The sequence below is a fragment of the Elephas maximus genome, chromosome 19 (assembly GCF_024166365.1).
Source record: "Elephas maximus indicus isolate mEleMax1 chromosome 19, mEleMax1 primary haplotype, whole genome shotgun sequence".
NCBI lineage: Eukaryota > Metazoa > Chordata > Mammalia > Proboscidea > Elephantidae > Elephas > Elephas maximus.
Window position 1 is genome coordinate 42,590,007 of NC_064837.1, and position 24,175 is coordinate 42,614,181.

Below are 24,175 nucleotides of genomic sequence, written 5' to 3' on the forward strand. Positions count from 1 at the left end.
CTGCTGCAACCATTTTTAAATTATCTTCAACAAAATTTTACTTGCATATGATATTAACGATACTACTCAATAATTTCTGCATTCTGTTGAATCACTTTTCTTTGAATTGGCACGTATATGGATCGCTTCCAGTCAGTTGGCCAGGCAGCTCTCTTCCATATGTCTTGGCACAGATGAATAGACACTTCCAGCGTTGCATCTGTTCATTTTGAAACATCTCAATTGGTATTCCCTCAGTTCCTGGAGTTCTCACTGGTGTCTTTAGTGCAGCTTGAACTTCTTCCTTCAATACCATCAATTCTTGATCATATGCTACCTCCTGAAACGGTTAAACGTCATCCAGTTCTTTTTGGTACAGTGACTGTGTATTCCTTCCATCTTATCTTGATGCTTCCTGGTTCATTCAATTTTTTGCCCCTAGACTCCTTCAGTGTTGTAACTTGAGGCTTGAATTTTTTCTTCAGTTCTTTCAGCTCGAGAAATGATGGGCGCTTGTTCTTCCCATTTGGTTTTCTAACTCGAAGTCTTTGCACATTTCATTATAATACTTTGTCTTCTTGAGCCGCCTTATAAAATCTTCTGCTCAGCTTTTTATCTCATCGTTTCTTCCATTCACGTTAGCTACTGTCCATTCAACAGCAAGTTTGAATCTGTTCTGACATCCATTTTGGTCTTTTTTTTCTTTTCTGTCTTTTTAATGACTTTTTGCTTTCTTTATGTATGATTTCCTCGATACCATCCACAACTCATCTAGTCTTTGGTCTTGAGCATTAAGTGCGTCAAATCTTTTCTTGAGATTGTCTCTAAATTCAGGTAGAATATACTCTGGGTCATTCTTGGCTCTCCTGGACTTGTTCTAATTTTCTTCAGCTTCAACTTGAACTTGCACGTGAGCAGTTGATGGTCTGTTCCACAGTCTGCCCTGGCTTTGTTCTTCCTGATGATTTTGAGCTGCATCATCTCTTTGCACAGATACAGTCACTTTAACTCCTGTGTATTCCATGCAGTGAGGTCCACATGTATAGTCACCATTCATTTTGTTGAGAAAAGATACTCCCAGTGAATAAGTTGTTGGTCTTGCAAAATTCTGTGATACAATCTCTTGCATCATTTCTGTCACCAAGGCCGTATTTTCTAACTGCCAATCCCTCTTCGTTTCCAACCTCTGCGTTCCAGTCACCACTAATTATCAGTGCATTTTGATTGGATGTTTGATGAATTTCAGACTGCAGAAATTGATTTAAAAAATCTTCAGTTTCTTCATCTTTTGGCCTCAGTGGTTGATGTGTAAATTTGAATAATACTTGTATTAACTGGTCTTCCTTGTAGACATATGGATATTATCCTATCACTGACAGCGTTGTATTTGAGGATAGATCTTGAAATGTTCTTTTTGATGATGAATATGACACTGTTCCTCTAGAATTTGTCAATTCCGGCATATTAGACCATATAATTGTCCCATTCAAAATGGTCAGTACCAGTCCATTTCAGCTCACTGGTACCTAGGATTTCAATCCTCAAGTGTTCCATTTCATTTTTCACAGCTTCCAGTTTTTCCAGATTTATACCTCATACAGTCCACGTTCCAATTATTATAGATATTTGCAGCTGTTTCTTCCCATTTTGAGTTGTGCTACACCAGCAAATGAAGGTCCCGAAAGCTATAGTCTATCCGTATCATTTAGGTCAGCTCTACACGAGGCAAGTTTTAGTCATATTTTGAGTGCCTTCCACCTTTTTTTTTTTTCCCACCCTGAGGGGCTCATCTTCCAGCACTGTGTCAGACAGTGTTCTACCACTATCCATAAGGTTTTCACTGGCCAGTTTTTTTATAAGTTGATCAGCAGGTCCTTCTTCCCAGTCTGTCTTAGTCTGGAAGCTGCACTGAAACCTGTCCACCATGGGTGACCCTGCTGGTATTCGAAATGCCGGTGGCATAGCTTTCAGCATCACAGCAACATGAAAGCCACCACATTATGACAGACTGACAGATACTTGGTCATCTAGTCAGTTGGACAAAGCTACCACAGTATGACAAACTGACAGATACTTCATCTAAAAATCTAATCTGTTGATAAAGCAGTTTTTTTGAAATATACTGTAACTGGATTTCTGCAACTTGGCAAGGTTTTACAGAGTTGCCACAACCTTTATTTTCAAAACTGCACATTCTAGTAGAACTTACTCACCAATGTTTTCACTAAGAATTTTTTTCTAGAATTTAGGAAATTGTGGGAAAAATTGCAGTATATTCAAAGGAAGAAGCAATGCTCTGGAAACAGTTAAACTAATGGCATCGTACAATAAACTAGTGGTTCTCAAAGTTTGGTCCATGGACCAGCAGCATCAGATCACCTGGGGACTTGTTAGAAATGCTAGCTCTTAGGCCCCACCCCAGATCTGCTAAATCGGAAACTCTGGAGGTGGGGCCCAGCAATCTTTTAACAAATTTGGTGGCTAATTCTCAGTGCAGATGCAAACTGAAGTTTGATAGCTGCTGCCAGAAGTTATCCTGTTTTAATTATTTTAAGTTTTCTTTTTCTGTATTGATCAATTTGTAAGTGTTGTTTGTTGGTTTCAGGTTACAATGCCCTTTTAAGATATGAAGGATTTGAAAATGACTCTGGTCTGGACTTCTGGTGCAATATATGTGGTTCTGATATCCATCCAGTTGGTTGGTGTGCAGCCAGTGGAAAACCTCTCGTCCCTCCTAGAAGTACGTAACTTAGTACTGTTGTTGTTCTTTAATTCACGCATAAACCCGTTGCCACTGAGTTGATTGCGACTTATAGCAACCCTATAGGACAAAGTAGAACTGCTCCATAGGGTTTCCAAGGAGCAGCCAGTAGATTCTTACTGCCTACCTTTTGGTGAACAGCCAAATACTTAACCACTGTGCCACCAGGACTCCTGTTAATTCACACGTAACAACGTTAAAAGTAATACAGAAGTTAAAATAGTAATTTTTTATTTCAAGTAAGTTATACTTGTTTTCTGTATTTTTGTTACTCTTGTTCAGAACCTTAATACTGTGAATTGCAGGGAAATTTGGCACAGTTTTTTAATAAATAATTTTTGAAGCAATTTTACTTTTTGCTAAAGTGTAACTGGGTATTTCTTTTGTTTTAGCTATTCAACACAAGTATACGAACTGGAAAGCTTTTCTAGTGAAACGACTTACTGGTGCCAAAACCCTTCCGCCTGATTTCTCACAGAAGGTAAAGATGGGATCTTAGAAAGGACTTCTGCGAGAAATACAAGAACTGTCCAGTGAGAGATCCAAAAATAGGAGTAACTTAAAAGAGTTTTTAAGGAATTTTTTTAATTCAGTGAACTAGTCAATCTGTGTTAAATATTAAGGGCACTCAATATTTTTAATAGTGCAGTATTAAAATTATTTGTAGACTTTGTCATGAATTGCAAACAGTTTTTGTCTGCTTTTGTTTCAAGGTTTCTGAGAGTATGCAGTATCCTTTCAAACCTTGCATGAGAGTAGAAGTGGTTGACAAGAGGCATTTATGTCGAACACGAGTAGCAGTGGTGGAAAGTGTAATTGGAGGAAGATTAAGACTAGTGTATGAAGAGAGTGAAGATAGGACAGATGATTTCTGGTGCCACATGCACAGCCCATTAATCCATCATATTGGTTGGTCTCGAAGTATAGGCCATCGATTCAAAAGATCTGGTAAGCACCTTACACAAAAATCCCTATTGAAAATATCATGAACTTGAATTATGCTACTTGGTTATTTTTATCTAAGAATGGCATAGATCATAAATGGCATCCTAGTTTTCTGGGCTACTTCTACCTTAATTAGTGAAGGTTCACGCCAGAATGTTAGTGTCCTAACTAAATCTATTTATTCCTTTCACTTGCTTGTGATTAAAAAGTAGTGCACTTTTGGTCACAACTACAATTGTTTCCTTACTCTTTCCTTGTGTGGCCAGTGCAAAAGATCTAAAGATAACCTTTTCCTTTCCATTCAATTTTAATTCAAATAGCAAGATTAAGTGTGTTTAGACTTGATACTAAACACATTAGAACATGCTTCTAAGGTAATTCCCTGACTACGGAATCACCAGCATTCTAATTGGCTGAATGTATTTAATAGCATATGCACATGTGCTCTGAAGAGAGAAAGACTATGAAAGAATATTATCACCATAAATGTAGAAGCCATGTGTTTTTGCCATGTTTTTTAGGGCATTAAATACCTTGTGGGTTTGAAACCTTCAAAAAAACGTGGTTTTTGGTCCTCTCAGAAATGCTGACAGATCAGTATGTAACTTTTCCTTGTAGATATTACAAAGAAACAGGATGGACATTCTGATACACCGCCACATTTATTTGCTAAGGTAAGAAGTTTTTGTAAGAACCCTCATTTGTAAATTAGGTTTGAAAGAGTGTTGTGGACTCTCTCTTTCTGAATTATGGAAATCACAGTTACATGTTCACTTAAAAGGATTAAGATCTTGTAATCCATAGGTGTCACAACTACTGATTATAATTTTCCTTAAATTCTGCTTATTTGCCTATATTCTGCCTGTTCTTAAGGGAAGTTTGAGTTATAACGCTAGGTAGGAGAAGGCATTTGGCATTTTCACATGGTAAACGTTTTCAAATTGGTAATAATAATGTTATTAAAGAGGCAGCATAACAGATTTGCTTTCATATAATTCTTTAGGTAAAAGAAGTAGACCAGAGTGGGGAATGGTTCAAGGAAGGAATGAAATTGGAAGCTATAGACCCATTAAATCTTTCTACAATATGTGTTGCGACCATTAGAAAGGTAAGAGAATACATTTTTAAATGTAAAAGTGTAGTCGTAGGAACTGGGTTTAAGACCATGGAAGAAGGGGACCCCTAACAAATTCAGCGTGACATAAAGTGCCTGTGTATCTGAATCCTCACTGCGGAGAAGGTACTTCCTGGCCAAAGCTAGTCCAACACAGAATTGCAGCAAGTCAGATTTATCTTTTGAGTTTCCTGTTGTTGCCTTTTATGCAATTTTCTTCCTCTTGTAAGCATCCATTTCTTTTTTTTTTTTTTTTTCTTTTCTCTCTTGTCTGACTGTTCTTCTGAAAATACTTGGAACAGTCTGAAAGACCATAGTTTTGAGGGACATCTAGGTCAATTGGCATAACATAGTTTATAAAGGAAATGTTCTACATCCCACTTTGGTGAGTAGCGTCTGGGGTCTTAAAAGCTTGCGAGTGGCCATATGAGATACATTTGTTGGTCTCATCCCACTCAGAGCAGAGGAGAATGAAGAAAACCACAGATACAAGGAAAATACTAGCCCAGAGGACTAAAAGACCAAATGAACCAGAGACTCTACCAGCCTGAGACCAGAAGAACTAGACTGTGCCCAGCTACCACCATTGACCACCCTGACAGGGAACATAACAGAGAGTCCCAGACAAAGCAGGAGAAATGTAGAACAGAATTCAAATTCATGTAAATAGACCAGACTTAACGGTCTGACAGAGACTGTGGCCCCTGGGTGCTGTATTAACTCAGAACTGAGTCCGTTCCCAAAGCCCACTCTTATGCAAGGATTAAACTGGACTGTAAAACAAATAATACACATAAGGAATGTGCTTCTTAGTTCAATCATGTATACGAAACCAAATGGGCAGCTCCTGTCTGAAAGCAGGATGAGAAGGCAGAAAGGGACAGGAACTGGTCTAATGGACACAGGGAACCCAGGGTGGGAAGGGGGAGTGTACTGTCACATTGTGGGGATTGCAAGGAATGTCACAAAACAGCATGTGTATAAATTTTTGAGATACTAACTTGACCTGTAAACTTTCACCTAAACCACAATTAAAAAAATATCTAGAGCAGTGGTCCTCAGTTTTCAGCAGGCATCAGAATCCCCTGGGGAACTTTAAAAAACATTCAGGTGCCCAAGATCCTTCTCCCCTCAATTCTGATTTAATCAGCCTGGGTTTGGGTCTTAGTACTGGCATTTTTTAAGGTCCTTCGGGTAATTGTTATGTGCAGCCGTGGTTAAGAATCACTAATGAAGAATCTGCTTACATAAAAGTGTGACTTTAAAGTGCAATTTATATTTCAACACAGTGTAAAACCATAAGCCAAAGAATTAAAAACAGTTCTAATGGCTACCACTTAGCAAGCACCTGTGTTCAAGGTCACGCAGCTAGGTAAGGCTAGCCCCAAACCATTGTTCTTCCCGTCTTTACCTTAGAACTACCTGGTCAGCCCAGATTCCCATGATCCACTCCAGACCTACCAGTTCAATCAGAATCACAAGAAATATATTGCCTCCAGATATTTGTATTTAAACAAAAAAATTTTCAAGTACTCTAGGTGATTTCGACAATCAGGCAGGTTTAGAAATCCATTCCGTTATACCATGCGTTGTTCCAGGCAATGAAAGTGAAGTGCCCAGTGAGTAGAATTTTCAAGTTTCTGAGCTTTTTATGCTAGATTTGGTTTGAACTCTGTATTCGTTTCCTAGGGCTGCTGTAATAAACAGCCAAAAATGGCTTAAAACAACAAATTTATTACCTCATAGTTCTAGAAGCTAGAAGTCCAAAATCAAAGTATCAGCAGGGCTGCACTCCCTCTAAAGACTCTAGGGAGGAATTCTTCCTTGCCTTTTCCTACCGTCTGATAGTTGCCAGCAATCCTTGGTGTTCCTTGGCTTGTAGCTGCACCACTCCAGTCTGTGCCTTCGTTGTCACCTGGCCTTCTTCCCTCTGTGTTTGTGTCAGTGTCTCTGTTTTCAAATCTCCTTGTCCTTTATAAAGGTACGAGTTACTGGATTAGGGCCCACTCTAATCCAGTATGACCTTGTCTTAACTTGATTACACCTGCAAAGATAACTGTTGCCAATTAGGTCACATTTCACAGGTTCCAGGGGTTAGAATTTGAACATATCTTTTGGAGAACACAGTTTAGCTCACAACAGACTCTAAAGAGTTCACAGTGTTTAGAACAAAGTAAAATGTACAAAATAAGTTTAATACAAGATAAACTGTGACCTAAGAGGAGGTCCAAACAAAGTACTGTTGGAATTTAAAGGAAAACAGAGATCAGATCTTCAGAGGAATCAGGGAAAGCTTTATAGAAGCATTTTCTTTATAGAAGGCACTTGAAAACTGTATTGTGCAGGACAGGAAAAACTGGACCCCACAGACATGCAGGGGGAAGCTGTGCCACTAGGAAATAATGAGTAGCTGACATACAGTACACATCAAACAGTTGCACTGGGTGTGCTAATCAAGGCCTTTTTGCTTAAAAGAACAGAAATTCACTTGAGAAGTTACTGTAGGGCTACAATGGGCAACCTCACAGGCATCCAGGGACAAAGGGAGGAGAACTAGAAAAGCACCAAAACAGTGTTGTTCTCTCCATCTCTCAGGATGCATCTCTACTCCTTTCTGTGTCTGGGCCAGTTCTCCCTGTTACTTTCTTGACTGGTCTCCTGGTCGCTCATTGGCATAGGGTGGCCCTGTTGTGTATCACAGTCTTTCAGTTCCAGCTTCCCCCATGACTTGTTTTACCAAAAAGTAAGGAAGTGCCTGAACAGTTATGAGGCCAAGTCAAAAGGGAATAGGAGCCAGGTTGAAAGGGGCTCCCCCTGGCTAAATATGATTGTAACTTTTTGAACAAAACAGGAACTCATAAGTCTATAGTGATGTAAATAAACGAAAAGAAGAGAAAGCTCTTCCCTGCAGTAGAATGACAGCATTCAAAAATCATTTGGCAACCGTGATAGTAATAATTTGTTGAAGCCAGAAACGTCAGTCAGTGCTATAACTGGTGTGTGAAAGTAGGGTGGGGAATAGATCTCCTCACAAAATGTGTATTAATTACAAAGTTGCATCCTTTTGGAGGTACAGGATAACTTTTCCCATGACTAGTGATGGTAACTTGGTTAGAATGGTAGTCTACCAGGTTTCTCCTCTGTAAACAGGATGCGATGAAAAGAACTCAACATTTGTGATATTCCAGCCAAAATTTATAAATTTATAACCTGGGTCTAATCGTGAGCAAACATTGGATCAGCCCAGATTGAGGGACGTTCTACAAAATGACTGACTTAAAATCTTCAAAGATACCAAGGTCATATAAGTGAAGGACTGAGGAACTGAACTGGTAAATCAGGCCAGAGAAACAAATGGGTACAGTGTGTGGCCCGGATTGGATCCTTAGCTATAAAAGGTATTACTAGAACAGTTAGCAGAACAGTTGAGTCTGTGGGTCAAGCATATACAGGAGTCTATTCTTCTATCTTTTCTCTAAGCTTGAAAATGTTTCAAAGTAAAATATTCTATAAGTATTTTTGACATGGTGGAAACTTGGGAGACATAAGAGATGGTGTTTGTGGAAAAGGTCCCAGTGGTAACAGGACAGGATGGAGGGCTTCTCTTGGAAAAGAAGATGGTTGCTTCTGAGAATGTTTTCTGAGGACGCTTACATGGGCCAGCCTTAGTCTGCGTCATAGAGGAGCATAGTTATCTGCAGCTAAGAGAGGTAAAGGTGGAAGCTTGAAGACATTGGAGAAGCTTGGAAAAGTTCCTGTTGACTATGAGAAATTAGCAACAGAAGAGTAAAGGCATTAGTGAGTAGGATTTATAATCTAGCTGAGACTAAATTGTGGAAAAGCAACCAGCTCATTTTCATGAGTTCACAGCAGCAGACAGCTTTAGCCATTAGCTAAGGAGCTGTTTTTCCCAGACCTCTGAAATCCTGCTTTTATTCCTGGTACATACTAGCATTTGCAGAGATTCTTCATTGTACTTTCAGTTAGTTTAACTTAATCCAATACAGTTGATAGAGCTTTTTTTTTTTAAAAAAACCTGTAAGAGACCTTTATGTAATAGATTTTCTTTTCTAGAATGCCATTTAGTTTAAAGGATCATTTTTATAATTAGTGGTATCTAATTTCAAATACTTGGGATTCTCTTAATTTAAAAGGTGCTGGCTGACGGATTCCTAATGATTGGGATTGATGGCTCAGAAGCAGCAGACGGATCTGACTGGTTCTGTTACCATGCAACCTCTCCTTCTATTTTCCCTGTCGGGTTCTGTGAAATTAACATGATTGAACTTACTCCACCCAGAGGTACTTCATTTTTTCTAGTATTGTATCTGTTTACAACATTTAACACACACATACAGGAGCTGTGGGGTGCTCTAAAAGCATAAAGCACTGTATTCTAGCTAGTGATAGTAAATTGCATTAGTGTAGAATTTTTCCTCACCGTCTGTATATTTTATAATATGAATATAATATAGTATGAATTGGTATTACTCTAAACCCTATTGAGACAGTGATATAGGCTCAGCGGATTATTGCATACATAAACTCCTTTTTTAAATAAGATACTTTAGCCTTCGAGGGTAAGAAAGTTTCTGTCCTTAGATTACCATGTGGCTTTTTAAAGGAAAGGTATAGCTTATTTAGCTTACTTTCTTTAGAGAAAAAACCCAAGTCTCAGATACTAAAATTTGAAAACAGTCACTGGCTTCATGGCTTAACCAGTGACTGTTTTCAAATTTTAGTATCTGAGACTTGGGTTTTTTCTCTAAAGAAAAGAGGGAGAAAAGTTAAAAGAAGCCTATAAAAAGAGCATTGGCTCATCTTGTTTTCTTTCTTGCAAGGCAAGAAAAATATCACCCCAAAAAGAGAGTCACCTTGGCATTACAGCGTCTGCCTAGAAAGGGAAAGAAATCCTTATTACATGCGAAGATGATTGCACTCAGCGGTATTAGAACATGAGTTAGAAATTTATGATGTAACCTAAAATCTGAGATTGCAGTGTGCATCGAGTCACCTTTTATCTTTTTCATATTATGCTAATTTTGAGCGAACTGCTACTTAAAACAGTTGTATTTTTCAGGTTACACAAAACTTCCTTTCAAATGGTTTGACTACCTCAGGGAAACTGGCTCCATTGCAGCACCAGTAAAACTATTTAATAAGGTAAATTTAAATGGCAGCATAATAATTAGGTGTATTTTTTCATAACTCATAAATGCAAATTATCGTTGAGCAAAAGGTCCCTGTTTTATATTAGAATTTTTTAGCAGAACTGAATACAAACAAAACATATACCAATAAAATAATATAAATGTTTCCTTAAGAATTGAAGCTTGTTTCCCAACTAGGTTTCATTTTCAGCCTGAGTAAATAGAAATAATACATTCCTACTTAGTTCTTAAATGCTTCAGCCCTCATAATATATTTCAGTAGTTAAAGAATTATTTGAGATTTTTGGTTTAAAATATTTGGCTACGTTGCTTCGATTTTTGCTTTCTGTAACGATAAGTGGAGTTGTGCATTCTTCTTTTCACTAGTGTTAATGTTTTTGCTTCTCCATGTCAGGATGTTCCAAATCACGGATTTCGTGTAGGAATGAAATTAGAAGCAGTAGATCTCATGGAGCCACGTTTAATATGTGTAGCCACAGTAACTCGAATTATTCACCGTCTCTTGAGGATACATTTTGATGGATGGGAAGAAGAGTATGATCAGTGGGTGGACTGTGAGTCCCCTGACCTGTATCCTGTAGGGTGGTGTCAGTTAACTGGATATCAACTACAACCTCCAGCATCACAGTGTAAGTTGGTATACAGAAAAGGTATCCTTTTGTAAAAATCAGCAATTCTGCAGAGGACTATCCCACATAAGTCATCTTGTGAGCTCACAGGACAAGAATATACCTATGTCCAATTGGTTGCCAGGTAAGATTAAGACTCAACAACAACATCAAAGTATTAGACCGTGTGTACCATGGCAGACTGAACTCAATAGTCAGTTACGTAATGACTATCCCAAAACCAAAAACCCACTGCCATCGAGTCAATTCCGACTCATAGCAACCCTATAGGACAGAGTAGAACTGCCCCATAGAGTTCCCAATGAGCGCCTGGTGGATTTGAACTGCTGACCTTTTGGTTAGTAGCTGTAGCTCCTAACCACTACGCCACCAGGGTTTCCATAATGACTATAGAAACACAATATTAAGAGCACTCACCAGATTTAACTAGTCTTACTATTTCGTGAACTTAAAATTACAGGCAAAAATTTTATTGGTATATAATGCTTGTGCAAATAATGGAATTTGTCTGATGTTGAGGTTCGTAGTTTTACAGGAAAGAGCACCCTTATTTTCAAAGCGTCACATAACCTTTATAAGCATAACGGTCTTGGTAAAGACAGTTCATCTAAGTTGTATCTAGAGTTGTAAACAATGATCTGGTGCCAATTTTTCCTTTTATTTTGCAGCATCAAGAGAAAGCCAATCAGGTTCATCAAAACAGAAGAAAAAGGCTAAGTCCCAGCAATACAAAGGACATAAGAAAAGTGGGTCACCACTTGATGTTCATATACATTTCCTAGTTGTTAATTAATTGGGGCCGTGGTATCCTTGCACAGAAAATGATAGCCCTTGTTAGACGTGATGACTGTGCATTATGTATTACGCTTAAAGGTGCAGTATGCCATAAAAGGCAAACCTTTTCAATGATGAGAAACACCTATATTTTCATTGACAGGAAAAATGATTACCATGGTTTTTAGAACCTACATGGTAAAGGATAGAGCCTATAAATGATTCTTAAAAAGATACATAAACCTACCAAAGGTTAATCTGTTTTTTGTTTTTGTTTTCCTTTTTATTGAAAACAGATGTTTAATGTTTACAAAAGACTTGGAGCCTGATAAACCTACCCTTTCTATAAACCAAATCTTGCTAGAATGGTACTTGTAAGAAACCCAGGTTGATGGCTAACAGACTTAGGCAAAATTTTCTGAATCTCCTTTCTATATTTTACTTTATAATAAATGATTGTCGGCATTAATAGCCAAAGTAATATTAAATACATTTATAGCTGTATTTCATTCTTTTAAAACTTTTTTTCTCCACCTTAGAAAGCCACAGGTTTTTCTCTTCATGAAACTTGTCATGGAATATTTCATTCTGAGATAAGGTTATTTATTTTAAACGATATTTTTAAAAGTAAAAAGCACATTTGAGGATTAAAACTGAAATAGTTATTTCCACCTGACTTGCCATGTGTCCAATTAAGTGCTGATCTGTCCCGTTAACAACCAAGAGACTAAAGCAGCAAGAGAAACAATTGTATCTTATTCACATCTTTCTGATTATGGTATGATGCATCGAAAAACAAATTTCCTCACAAACATAAAATCCAAGTCAACCTCACAGCAGTGATAACCTAGAGGCCTCTCTCTTGCCTTATCTTTTATGTTACAGGCGTAAGCCTCCCAGAGTCCCACAATTACTTTGCCCACTAGGTGCTTGCCAGGTCTGACATTGACCTAAAAGAACTTTAGAGAGCTTTGCCAGACCAGGCAGATTCAGAATGCTTACCTCATTTACCTGGAATTTTGAGGAAGAATTCAAATGGCTATGTCAATGGACTGACATAGCAAATATGATCTCAAAGCTTCCTATAAGGTTGAATAACACAGGCTGCTTCAACTTACCCTTTTGCTTTGTGTTGGACAAGACTTGAGATTTCAGAATTATCTTTCTAAGACATAGAATTAAGAATGCTTCTTTTTTTTTTTTTTTAATACTCCTCAGTGGTTGTATGAGGTATACTTTTTAGAACTAATTTTTGGTGTTGTGTACACAGTTCGCATGCCTCCTTCAGTTGGACTCTCTCAGGGTTTGTCTTTGGTTTATGGGTTTAATGGTTTTGAACTAACGGGCTAGGGATATATGAAGAAGAATATAACTAATGAAGTGGCAATATCAAGTACTCCAGTTTTTAGTGATATTTATCATCACCAGATCTCTGGATTAGCTGGAAAAATGACTTGAGCATATTCTTTAACTATGACATCATCTCTAATGCCTTTAAATTGTGTTTTGAACGCAGAAAGGAAAAGAACTACAGATCCACAATCCCTCATTTAAAACCCCTAGGGCCAGATGTGTTTTAGAATTCAGAAGTTTTTGAATTTTAGAAAAATGATACAGTGCGTATAGCATATGTTATGTAACACCCCTTGCAGACTCTGGGGCATTTTCTGAAGCAAAATGTGTATAAAAACTTAGGTTAAATAGGTCAAATAAAGATTATAAATAGTATCACCAAATAAGGTCAGGTTTTATTACAAACGTTCTGTGAAAAAACATGTTGAATTTTGGAATTGAGGATAAGGAATTGTGCTGTATTAAGAAAATGCAGTCTTCATTGTAAGGGTGTTCTCTGCTCCTTTTAATTTTTATATTACTCAGCACAGAGCTTATTAGAAATATTTCCCACAAAACTTTAATTATCAAAATGAGAAAGAACGTGGGGTCCAGAAACCTAAGTCATCCAGTGCAAGCAGATTTATATCAATAGAAGATGGGTCACAAAACATTTTGCTTTTAAGTTTGCCTGCATATTACTATATTCTGGCTCTTTGTTTCATCTCGTAGCTCTTTGGTCTTTTTGTACTTAAAATCATCCATCGTTATGTCCTTTGGTGGAGTTCATTTTTTACAGAAATAGACTCTTGGTTGATTTCATTGTGTTCCTAACAAGCTGCGTTCATGCTATCAAGGGGTGGCTGTTAAGTAGTGACTTTGAGAACAAGAGTAATGTTCTGCCAAAAGGATCACACAGACTGTTGCCTACACAGCATCTATCCAATCTCGAAAGCCTCTCTTTCTCAAGGTGTAATAATTTTAGAGCAGGAAAATCAGCACTGATTAGTGACATACTTTTCCGTATTGTTTTCGGAGGCTACTGTGAGTAGTAGAACATTAGAGATCTCTTTGCAAAGCACGGTAGGAAGGCCTGCGCGGTTGCTGCACGTGGTTTGGGCTTGGGTTTGGTGGTTGAGAGTTGAGGTTTACTTAAAAAGAGTAGTTTCCAGATCATTTTACAGAGGGATGCTGTCTGATTAGATTGATCTTTAGTCCTGATTATACGAAGCATTAATTTGTGATTGGTCTTGCTTGGGTCATTGTGTCCTCTGGAAGGAACAGACAGTTTATACTCACAAAGATATGTAAGTATCCTTCAGCTTTCAACCCGATAAATGCGACATGCTAGGTTGTCGAATATTTGGATATGATTGTGGCAAAGTGCGGAATATTTTTTTGTTGGTGGTGAAAGCGTTGAAGGCTTCCTTATGTTTGCTTATGATCCTGTAACCAAGAGTGTGAGACTTCTGTTTCAAAAGAAATCAGATTGCTTTTTAAGAATTTGTAGGCAACACGCTTTAAGTTTTGGAAGTGCTTTTCAGACTAAGAATTGTACCTTTTTTCTCAAATAGCACACCCATGTACATAACGCACCCACACGTATAATAAAACAGTTCTTGGCATAGAATGGTTGGCAAAAAGCATAACGTGCATATTATTTGCATAAAAGTACAGCGTTTTCTGAAACAGTAGATTATAAACCAAAAGTTAGGGGAGCACGTTAGTATCAGTAAAACCCTGCTACCCAGATAATACACTTAAACTATCGAGCTTTGATTTTTCCTTGAAGGCTGATTGTTTGGGCTTATGTGGGCAGTGAGATGCTACCCTAAAAGTAGGGTTTTGAGACTCTCCCTTCCATTGGGTTCTTCACCCCTCAAGCTGAGTCTGCAGGTTTTTCTTGAAGGAAATTAGCCAGCTGTTTTCTACACTAAATGTTCTCTGTAGTTCATTTTGCTTTGTTTTGTTTTAAATTGTTTGAGAGCCAGGACCAGGATTACCAGACTCTCAGAGAGTGAAGATAATCTCCCCCATCACCACACACACCCCTCGCACACACACTTTTTTGTTTTCAGAAATACAAACCCTGCATAGTTGGTTCTCTTTTCATAGTGTCCTGTGCAACACAGCCTTTCCTAGTTATATAATGCACTTTTCTTACCACACATGTAAGTAAAAGCTTACTTTAGTCTGACTTGATATTTAGAAAGGAAGATGCCAGTTGGGAAGAAGCCTGTCAGTTTGTCGAGCCTGCCCATGACAGGTGGGGTGCGGAGGAGCTTCTCTGGTGACGAAGAGTTGACTCCTCCTCCATATCGAACCCTTCCAGCACAGACGGCCCCGGAGGCCTTCCCACCTCCCAGCACTAGCCGGGAGTTCATTCCCAGCCTCAAAACAGGTAACTAGTCACATCAGCACCTCAGGTACTTCAGAGGGTGTAAGTGCTGGGCAGGGTGGTGGGAGACGAAGCATGGTCTGGCATGACAGATGCTGACTCATTAAATTTTTCTTTTCTTTCGACTAAAAAATTCATTTTCACTAGTCCTTGATAGTCACTTCACTAGATGAATCATCAGGGAAGGACTTTTGGTTTTATATAAAACCACATCTGAGCTTCAAGTTAAGATAGAGCTACAGTTTCAGTTTATGGAATTGTGCAACCACTTGAAGGGAATATTCCTTGGTTTCATTAAAATGATTGAACATTCTGCATCATAGAATTCCACTGTGTTACTTGACCTAGGAGAGAAGTGTGTCACTAGGGACTGATCTGATGGATGAGATCCAAAGATGAGGCTTTGTTTGACAAAGGTTCACAGCATCCCATCATGTCCCCTTGGAAAGGATGTGTTTTGAGTTCCACTGTAGGTTTGGTTCTGGTAGTAACATTTACTGATATCTTAGTTGAATAACATGGACTTGGAAATATGGATACCTTTATAATTTTGGTAATTTCATAATTACATGTTTATATATGTACAGAGGCTAATCAGGTAAATAACATTTAATTTAAGCTTAATTGGTTAGGCCAAGATAGTAGATTTAAAGACACTTGTGATCGTCCTTTGTAATTGCTAAGAACGAATGTGGTGTTATCGTAGGCTCCGTCAGAAAGGTTTCACTTGAGTGTAATGAAATTGAGACTTGAGAGCTGATAGCGTTAAAGCCAAAGTTGTATCTGCCTTGGCATATGTTCTGCCATATCGTAAATACTACTTTTAAACTAAATGGTTTGTATAATCAGCATTATTTAAAATGTCTTTTGTGTGTTGAAAGCCTACATGGGACTTAGTACCTAGTTGTCTTTTCTTCTCATCCCTCTGTTTGCTAATATTTTTGCACCTGAAGTTATCATTAGCCTTTTTTTTTTTTTCTTTTTGCCATTTTAGGGTATGTTATTTAGCTTCTACCTCCCTAATGGTGTATTAGGTCGTCTTCATCCTTCCATCCTGTTTTTCTGAAGATCACTCTTAACATCCTTTCATCTAGAGAAAATTATGATACCTGCTTCGTATGAAGAACATATTAGGACTGAAAATCCAATGTTATCTGCTCTTTAACAGAGAAACCTTCAAAGTCTGTCTAAAGAGCATTCAAGTTTCATTTCTTATTAGTATATTTGCTTTAACTTTTTGTCTTTTTGCACTTGTTGTTTATGAAATAGTCGTCTTTTACCTAAGTAATTAACTGTGGGTATTGTGAGCCCTGAATGTATTTGAATTTTTATTGGATTTTGGGTGTGTTTTCTTTAAGCATTAAACTGATTTTGGAGATGTGTGTTACATTTTGTGAGAGGTTACAGATTGGTGGGAAACAAAAGTTGGCTTCTGGGATTAACAGAACCCAAGAACTTAGAGTAAATGTACTGAATGGAAACCATGTGATCTCCTAAGTGATTTCCTTCTTCCTTCAGTGCCTGTGGTGTCTTTGGAGCTAGGGGTGCATTTGTAGGACTTGGGTGTGATCTTATTTTGGGGAAACTACATAGAGACTACATTGCTACCTTAGCTATCCGGAAGCTACAGTTTGCTTAGTCGTTGAGAGAGTTTATTATTTATGGGCATTCTAGCTGGGGAAATGATTTTGGTTGATTTATTTCCTGAAATGCTAGTGATTAGAGTCAACAAAGTGACTCCCTTTCAAAAGGAGAGCTAAAAAAATATATTTGTATAGGTGACATTCAGCCACAGAACCTACTCTACCTCATCTATCATTCGTTGAGAATTAGGCTTGGAAAAGAGAGATTGTTAGTGTGCAGATACCAAACAGGTCTTGTTGTAGGTTCCATGAAAATTCACATTGAACACATTCCTCATCTGAGTGAATGTTTCACCTGTATCTTGAGTGACTTTATTTTAAGCACATCACTTCCATATTTCAATATGAGTAGAAGCATAATCCAGAGATTTGTTGTTAGTAGTAAATGGATGTAGCTTCAGAGTGTGCTTTAGAATCTCAGCTTATATTTGAATTAAAAAAAAAAAAAAAATTTGAATGGAACATGTTCAGATCTTGAAGCACGGTAATTCTTTTCTCATTCATTTAGCCATCTGATCATCATATAACAAGATATTGTTTTAATCAACCTTTTATTGTGGGTACTGCACCTTTAATGAAACTTGTGTTTTGTTTTCTTTTTCTTGTGTTTATTTTCATGGCATCTTTACAATGTCCTGAACACTTTATTAATGCATGTTCATTAGATTTGAAGGATAAGTGTCATACATTTTATTGTTCTCCATAAAAGAAGTTTTATATTAAATAGGTTTGTAAAGAAAGGAAGAACTGCACAGCTTTGTTGGCTTTAGTTTGAGCAGTCTGATTTGGGGGTTATTTTGCTATTTTTACTGTAGGGAAATGTATTCACTTTTCAGTCTTTGGTATTAAATTTTTCACAACTAACCAAAGTAAAATAAAACATTGGTACCTCTCTAAAGATTATATTTTAAATTAGTAAATAAGATGCCAAGGACCATTATTTTTAAAACTAATTTTTTATAAATAAAACAAAGACATGAAGTATTTTTCTGTGACTGTACTGTTAGATGTTAAAAATACAGCCGTTTTGATATTGTTCCACATGATGACACAGCTGAGTTACTGCTTCATGAAAAACTTGATTGGCTTACGACTCATCTAAATACTCTTTGAGTTCTAATTCTCATAAATTGATTTTTTTTTTTTCCGAGTATGAGCAGGTCCCAATTTACATTCCATCTTTATGCTTTCGCTCACCCTAGTTGTACTAAAAGGATCCATAATGGAAGAAAAAAAAACTTAGAACTTTTATTTGGAGCCAGATTACCTGCAGGGACCAGACAGTTCCCTCCGTGAGTCAGGCCACCAGCATGAGTGTGACTCACACATTGTAGGTGTGGTGAGCCACTGGAGTAGGTGGAGATCTCAGGCTAATCCTAGCCACTCAAGATTTCTAGTCTCATGTTCCTAGCTCCTCCCTAGTTTTCAGATTTTTATATGAAATGTCTCATTTCAAAATGTTTTACTCAAATATAAAAAGAACCATGGGGTACAGGCAAAGGCGTAGGGGAGCACAGTTAGTGACCTGTGCGTGCTGAAGAAACTGGAATAGAAAGTTCGTTCACATTGCTTGCCGTGGGAATAGATTGCAGTAACTGTTAGCACACAAGATTAGCTCACCTGTTTTTTAAATTATCTAAAATTTTACCGTTAAATTTTGATTGAACAGTAATTTTTTTTTTTTTTAATCTGAGTGATCAGTAGTTATTGAGGCTGGTCCTTAACACCCAGCTGAGCTCTGCTGCACAGAAGAGGGAATGAGCACTTTAATTAGAAAAGTGGAGAAGTAATTTTCTGAGGGAGGAGCTGTGTGAGAGAAAGTAGGCTTCAGGAAAATGAGTTAGGACAATCTTAAACTACTGGGTAATCGTGTTGAGGAACAGTAACAAGTAAAGACGGGTTTATAAAAGGCAATAGGAAAACTTCATAGTTAACCTTGGCCTGAAATTTTTGCCTAGGACCAGCCTTGGTACCATGAAAAGGCAGATGAAATTCCTCTTTCTCTTCTCTTCATCCTTGCCCATGTACCATAAGAGCCCTGCTCTCACTGAAAATTCTGACTAGCGTACAGCTACATTGTAGATTGAGTAGACTTCTGTGGCTATCCAGAAGCCTAAACCCACTTAAAATTGGAACCTGAAAATAGTTTTCCATAGAAATAAATAAATATAAGACCTGACCTGTTCGTAAATTGAGGATTGCCTGTGCTGTTTGTTTTCATTAAAAAGCAAGTCATCATAATGGACCACAACTAGCATGCCCTCCACCAATCTGAGTCCAAAACAACTAGATGGTGCCCAGCTACCACCTCTGACAGGGATCACAATAGAGGGTCCCCAGTAGAGCTGGAGAAAAATATAGAACAAAATACTAACTCACAAAAAAAGACCAGGCTTACTGGCCTGACAGAGACTGGAGAAACCCCAAGAATACAGCCCCAGGCCACCCTTTGAGCTCAGTGATGAAGTCACTCCTGAGGTTCACCCTTCAACCAAAGATTAGACAGGCCCATAAAACAAGACTTAAAGGGGCACACCAGCCAAAGCGCAAGGACTAGAAGGCAGGATACGGGAAAGCTGTTAATAGGGAACCCAAGGTCAAGAAGGGAGAGTGTTGACATGTCGTGGGGTTGTTAACCAGTGTCATAGAACAAAATGTGTACTGTTTAATGAGAAGCTAGTTCTGTAAACCTTCATCTAAAGTACAATTAAAAAAAAAGTCATCGAATAAGAACTCAGGCAGTATTACTACTAAGTGGATACCATTGGTAATGTTAGAGTTCTGCACCAATCTGATATTGCTGGTATCAGCAAATTCTTTTTAATGAAAATGATTACTCAGCTTTTTTTTCTTTTTTAGTTTTAAGTATAGGAGTACTCACATCATATTTTTTTATGCAAGGAATCTTTTTAATAAAGGTACTTCTTGGGAATAATAGATTATATTAAAGTCATATTTATTGCTGCTTATTAAATATTGTTCAGGACCACATAAGAAATGTGTCATTGTTTATACCAGACATTGACAGAAAAGTGAATACATAATCAGAAAAATTCTAATTAATATAGTCACATTAGTAAGCTCTGTTATTTTGAAAATGTCCAGTGAATAATAGGCAGCATTGTTTCTTTTTTAGAATATTCCTTAATTAACTGCTGGTACCCTTTGAAGACTAAAATCAATTGATTGCTTATATTTCAGAGGTCTAATTTTAAGAGTTAATGAAGTCTTATTAAGACTTAATATTGTTATTCTTAAGGCTCATTAAGACTTAAAGAAGTCTTACTAATTATAAAGCTGGTGGAACCTGAAGATAAAAGGCACTCTGAATATTCCAGAAAGGCTTAATGACATTCTGTGTCTTTCTCTCTCTTCCATACAGTGACCACACTGCAGCTGAAGGAGGAGTTGCTAGATGGAGAGGATTATAATTTCCTCCAAGGAGCATCTGATCAGGAAAGCAATGGCTCTGCCAACTTCTACATCAAACAAGAGCCATGAGGCAGCTCAGAAACGGAGGGCGGGAGGGGAAGCATTTTACACAGGACTGATTTCTAGTCAACCCAGCTGTACAGCGGAGCTATTCTACTGGGACATTTTGCTAAACAGAAGATTTTCAGTTCCAGATTTTTCAGGTGGGTGGGCAAACTATTTTAGTCTGGGGGAAAATTTTTCAATTTATAAAGATGGACAATTTTTGTGTTGTATTTGAAGCTTTTGAAAGAATTTTGTAATATTTTCCAAGTTTGGATTTATGTGCATTGTTAACAAGAACTGAAATTCTAACTTTTTGGTAAGATTAAAGTTTAGGTAGCAGGATTGAAGGAAGTGATTTAAGAAGGATATAGTTGTAAATGCAAACGAGCTGTCATTACAAATGAACCTTTTTGGTACCTGTTGGGAGATTTTGGGATATTAGAAGTTAGGCCAGTCACATCTCCAGCTCCCTTTGCTGCAGAAATATGCAACTGAACCCCACATGGCGGGTTCACCACCACATAGATCATGGAAGGGGAAATTAATTCTGCTTGTTAGCATTTTATTGCAGCCCATTTTAAATGTTTGTACAGAAATGTTTTTCATTCTGTGAAAGATTATTTGGAGTTCTATATGGAACTGGAAGAACTCTGGATACTTTTATATGTTCTCTCTTAATTTAAAAAAAAAAATGATTAAAATTATCCTAACACTAAAGTGTTAAACTGGAATGGTTGATAAGATATACAGGATCTCAGTCTACATGTTGAGTGGTTGGAGAAAATGCAATATTGTCCTAAGTTTATTTTATTTTTCTTACTGAAATATATTCCCCAAAAGGGATTCTGTTCAGTTCTCCACCATTTCTCTCAATCTGTGAGACAATACTTGGTAAAACCACACCCCAAAACAGATGTTCTATATTACCAGGAGAATCAAAAGTTAAGGCCAAAATAAATTTAAATTGCAAAATCATTCCAGCTCTGCTTTAACTATCCTGGACTTATTAAAAAAACTAATTTGAAAAAGAATTTCTTAATTTTCTTAAAAGTCCATATATATAGTAGAAACTGTGTCTTAACTGTACTCAGAATTAATTTTAAAAAAATAACTGATTTGGACCATTTTAAACATTCCCTATTTTAAAATTCATATCGCTTCCTTAAAAAAAAGGATACAGAAAGGGTAAATTGAGGAAAAGGTTTGCTCTCTGCATCTGCTGACTTTCTACTGAGCTGTGACTGAATAAGAGAGCTCTAGCGTTTACCAGTGAGGTTCATAAAACTAAACTCTCAGGAATTAATTGCATCTGTTCTAGAAGTGCTTCTGGGTCTTAGCCTGGCCTCTTCAGAGTGGTAATACTGACCATCTCCTCTGGAATATAGGTAGGGCTAATTAGAAATTAATCAAAATGATTAACCTCTACAGTCCTTCAGTCTTTGGAATGCTTTAAAAAAAAAAAAAAAAGTTAATGGAAAGCCCCAGGAGACGATTTTAGGTAAGATTTTTGTTTGAATTTTAAAATGCATAGAAATTAAAAACCAGCAATTTATTTTCTAAAATATTGCTCTACTTTTGGGTATAATAGCATTGGTAATACACACAGGTTTACCTCATTCTATGCAAGAGGGGTTAATAACATAAGGTTTTGTAGTTGCTACTGGAAGTAAAATTTGTTACTTTATAGTGTAAGAATGTATGGAATTGCATGTCAACATTTCTTAATACTGACTCTTTGGGGGCATAAATGCAGATCATATCAACGCAAGTTGATTCGCGTGTCAAATATATGTGAATTCAGCATTAAATTACTGGATATTAAACATTGCTGAGAGGGACCTACTGTAAATGTGACATCGTCACGCTTCCCAAATCTTTAACTTTTAGGACTCTTCCCATAAATTTAAAGCCTAGATAAGACTTCCAAAGCAAGGGTTACAACAATCTTTATTCTCAGGCTTAGCAAATTAAACCTAGGACTGTGGTTCCATGATACGGGCACAAGAGGCCAGTTGTGTGGTGAACCCTACCAACACCTTGGGGCTAGGGGCTCTAGGGGGAACTGAATAAATCAAGAGGGATATGATTTGGAGCCAGTCAGTCCTGGTGATTTAGTTCTGTGAAATGCTCATTTGTAGCCAGGTTATATAAGCTTCCACTTCTACAGCAAAACCAGGCTCTGAGTGTTTTAGAATTTCCTACTCATGAAGTATTTCTTGTCTTGATCCCATGACCAACAGTTAAAAGTTGGTAAGGACTTTCTACAGTCTAAACACAGTCTGAAGCCCTCGTCATTGTTCAGACTCTAACTCCTTCTGCTGACAAGCAGAAAATAAGTTAATGTAGAGGAGGTTTATGTCTTAGCCATAACTCAAATCGTATAACTCATTAGCCCCCATTCTCTTTTACAGTTCAAACTGTACTGCTGACCTTGGGTTTGTTTTTATTTTTTTCTTGTTAGAATTATTTGGGGACTTTTGGTAGTTTAAACTCTTTAACCTTTTCCTTGCTGTGTATGAGGAAAGCTAAAGCTGTTATCAACTTCTTATTCTACGGATACTAACACGGGTTTTCAGTGTTTGTTTGTTTTTATTATTATTAATTTTGCGTGATGTGAATACCCTCTTCCGTCAATATTTGTATTATGGTGCTATATATTTGGTAATGATTCTTTAATATTGGGGAGGGATTTTAAAAATACTGTGATTAAACTGGGTTTCTTCCTTTAATTTTCATATTTTAAATAAAGCCACAGTCATTTATACAAAAGAAAAGCATCTGTCCCTGAGCAAATCTCTTGAGGACAGAGGTCAAAGTAAAACTGCGTAAGGTTTTTACATCATTTCTGTATGTATTTGATATATAGATCAATATCTGTACAAAATTAATCTTTTATTTTCTTGGTAACTTGTGATCATTGAGAAAGCGTTTGAAACTTTCTCATGAAGTGTATATAATGGCGTGAAAAATTCCTTCAGAGAAGTTTATGTTCCTTTCATTTTTACCAAATTGCAAATTTTCAGCATGGATGTGAAAAGCATTAATATTATAACTTTGTGTACAAGATGAAAATAATTCACTAAATTTGCCCTTTTTTACACAAAATAAAATGTCAAAGTTAAGTTGTAACTTATTTGAGCGATTCTTTAATTTTTTTTGCGGGGGGGAGTGGTATTCAAAATCCTGAGTGCCTCCTATAAGCAGTCAGAGGCCCCTGTGCAAGTGAAATCACAACTCCGTCAGTGTGCTCTGATCAGGTGAAGCAAGCACACAAGTGCTATAGTCTAGCAGTTGAAGAATTCACTTCTGACTGGCAACGGAGGAAAAGAATATGGGTAGACGTGTAGACAAATGGAGTCCCAGGGCAGTGCAAACAGTTAACTCAGCTTCTAACCAAAGACTTGGAGGTTCAAGTCCAACCCCAGACACCTTGGAAGAAAGGTTGGTAGAACTGCCCCATAGGGTTTCCAAGAAGCAGCTGGTGGATTCAAACTACCAAGCTTTTCGTTAGCAGCCTCAGCTTTTAACCATTACACCAACAGGGCTCCTTGGTGATCTACTAGTGAAAAACAGCCATTGAAAACCCTAGGGAATACAGTTTTACTCTGATGTAGGGGGTCGCCATGAGTCAGGTATGGTGACGAGGTTGCATTTGAACTGGGATTTCACAGAAAGGTGGGGCCAGAGGGAAAAGGTGACAACAGCAGCAGAGGTGAATGTGGACCATTTATAGGGGAATTAAATCCCCTTAGCTACAGCATGTTTCAGAGTTACCAGTGCCATCAAGTCGATTTCAGGGTTAGCGTGTTTATTTTTAAAGAGACTTTTTGACTCCATTAACCTCAACAGCAGACAAGGTTCACAGGAGTAAATTATCCCAGCTAGCTCTTAATCTACATTAAAAGTGAATGTAAAGAACCCTTCCTTTACCAACAACTGATTATTTGTAAAA

The 24,175-nt window shown here is 37.5% G+C and overlaps 1 protein-coding gene across 11 annotated transcripts in view; it reads left to right on the forward strand.

The window, feature by feature from the left end:
• MBTD1 (mbt domain containing 1) overlaps positions 1 to 23,335 on the forward strand; it is a 76,163-nt gene extending 52,828 nt beyond the window's left edge. For 5 of the 11 annotated variants that reach the window (XM_049860723.1, XM_049860722.1, XM_049860721.1 and 2 more), the window contains 11 exons: positions 2,585 to 2,719; positions 3,133 to 3,221; positions 3,454 to 3,688; positions 4,304 to 4,359; positions 4,689 to 4,793; positions 8,954 to 9,101; positions 9,880 to 9,962; positions 10,365 to 10,599; positions 11,268 to 11,345; positions 14,915 to 15,106; positions 20,129 to 23,334. In XM_049860723.1, coding sequence (XP_049716680.1) covers positions 2,585 to 2,719; positions 3,133 to 3,221; positions 3,454 to 3,688; positions 4,304 to 4,359; positions 4,689 to 4,793; positions 8,954 to 9,101; positions 9,880 to 9,962; positions 10,365 to 10,599; positions 11,268 to 11,345; positions 14,915 to 15,106; positions 20,129 to 20,247 — 1,475 coding nt within the window. In that variant the 3' untranslated portion in view covers positions 20,248 to 23,334. Of the gene's footprint in view, positions 1 to 2,584; positions 2,720 to 3,132; positions 3,222 to 3,453; positions 3,689 to 4,303; positions 4,360 to 4,688; positions 4,794 to 8,953; positions 9,102 to 9,879; positions 9,963 to 10,364; positions 10,600 to 11,267; positions 11,346 to 14,914; positions 15,107 to 20,128 lie in introns of all 11 variants that reach the window. The other 6 variants (XM_049860717.1, XM_049860719.1, XM_049860720.1 and 3 more) reach the window with 3 other exon arrangements.
• The last annotated feature ends 840 nt before the right edge of the window (positions 23,336 to 24,175 follow it).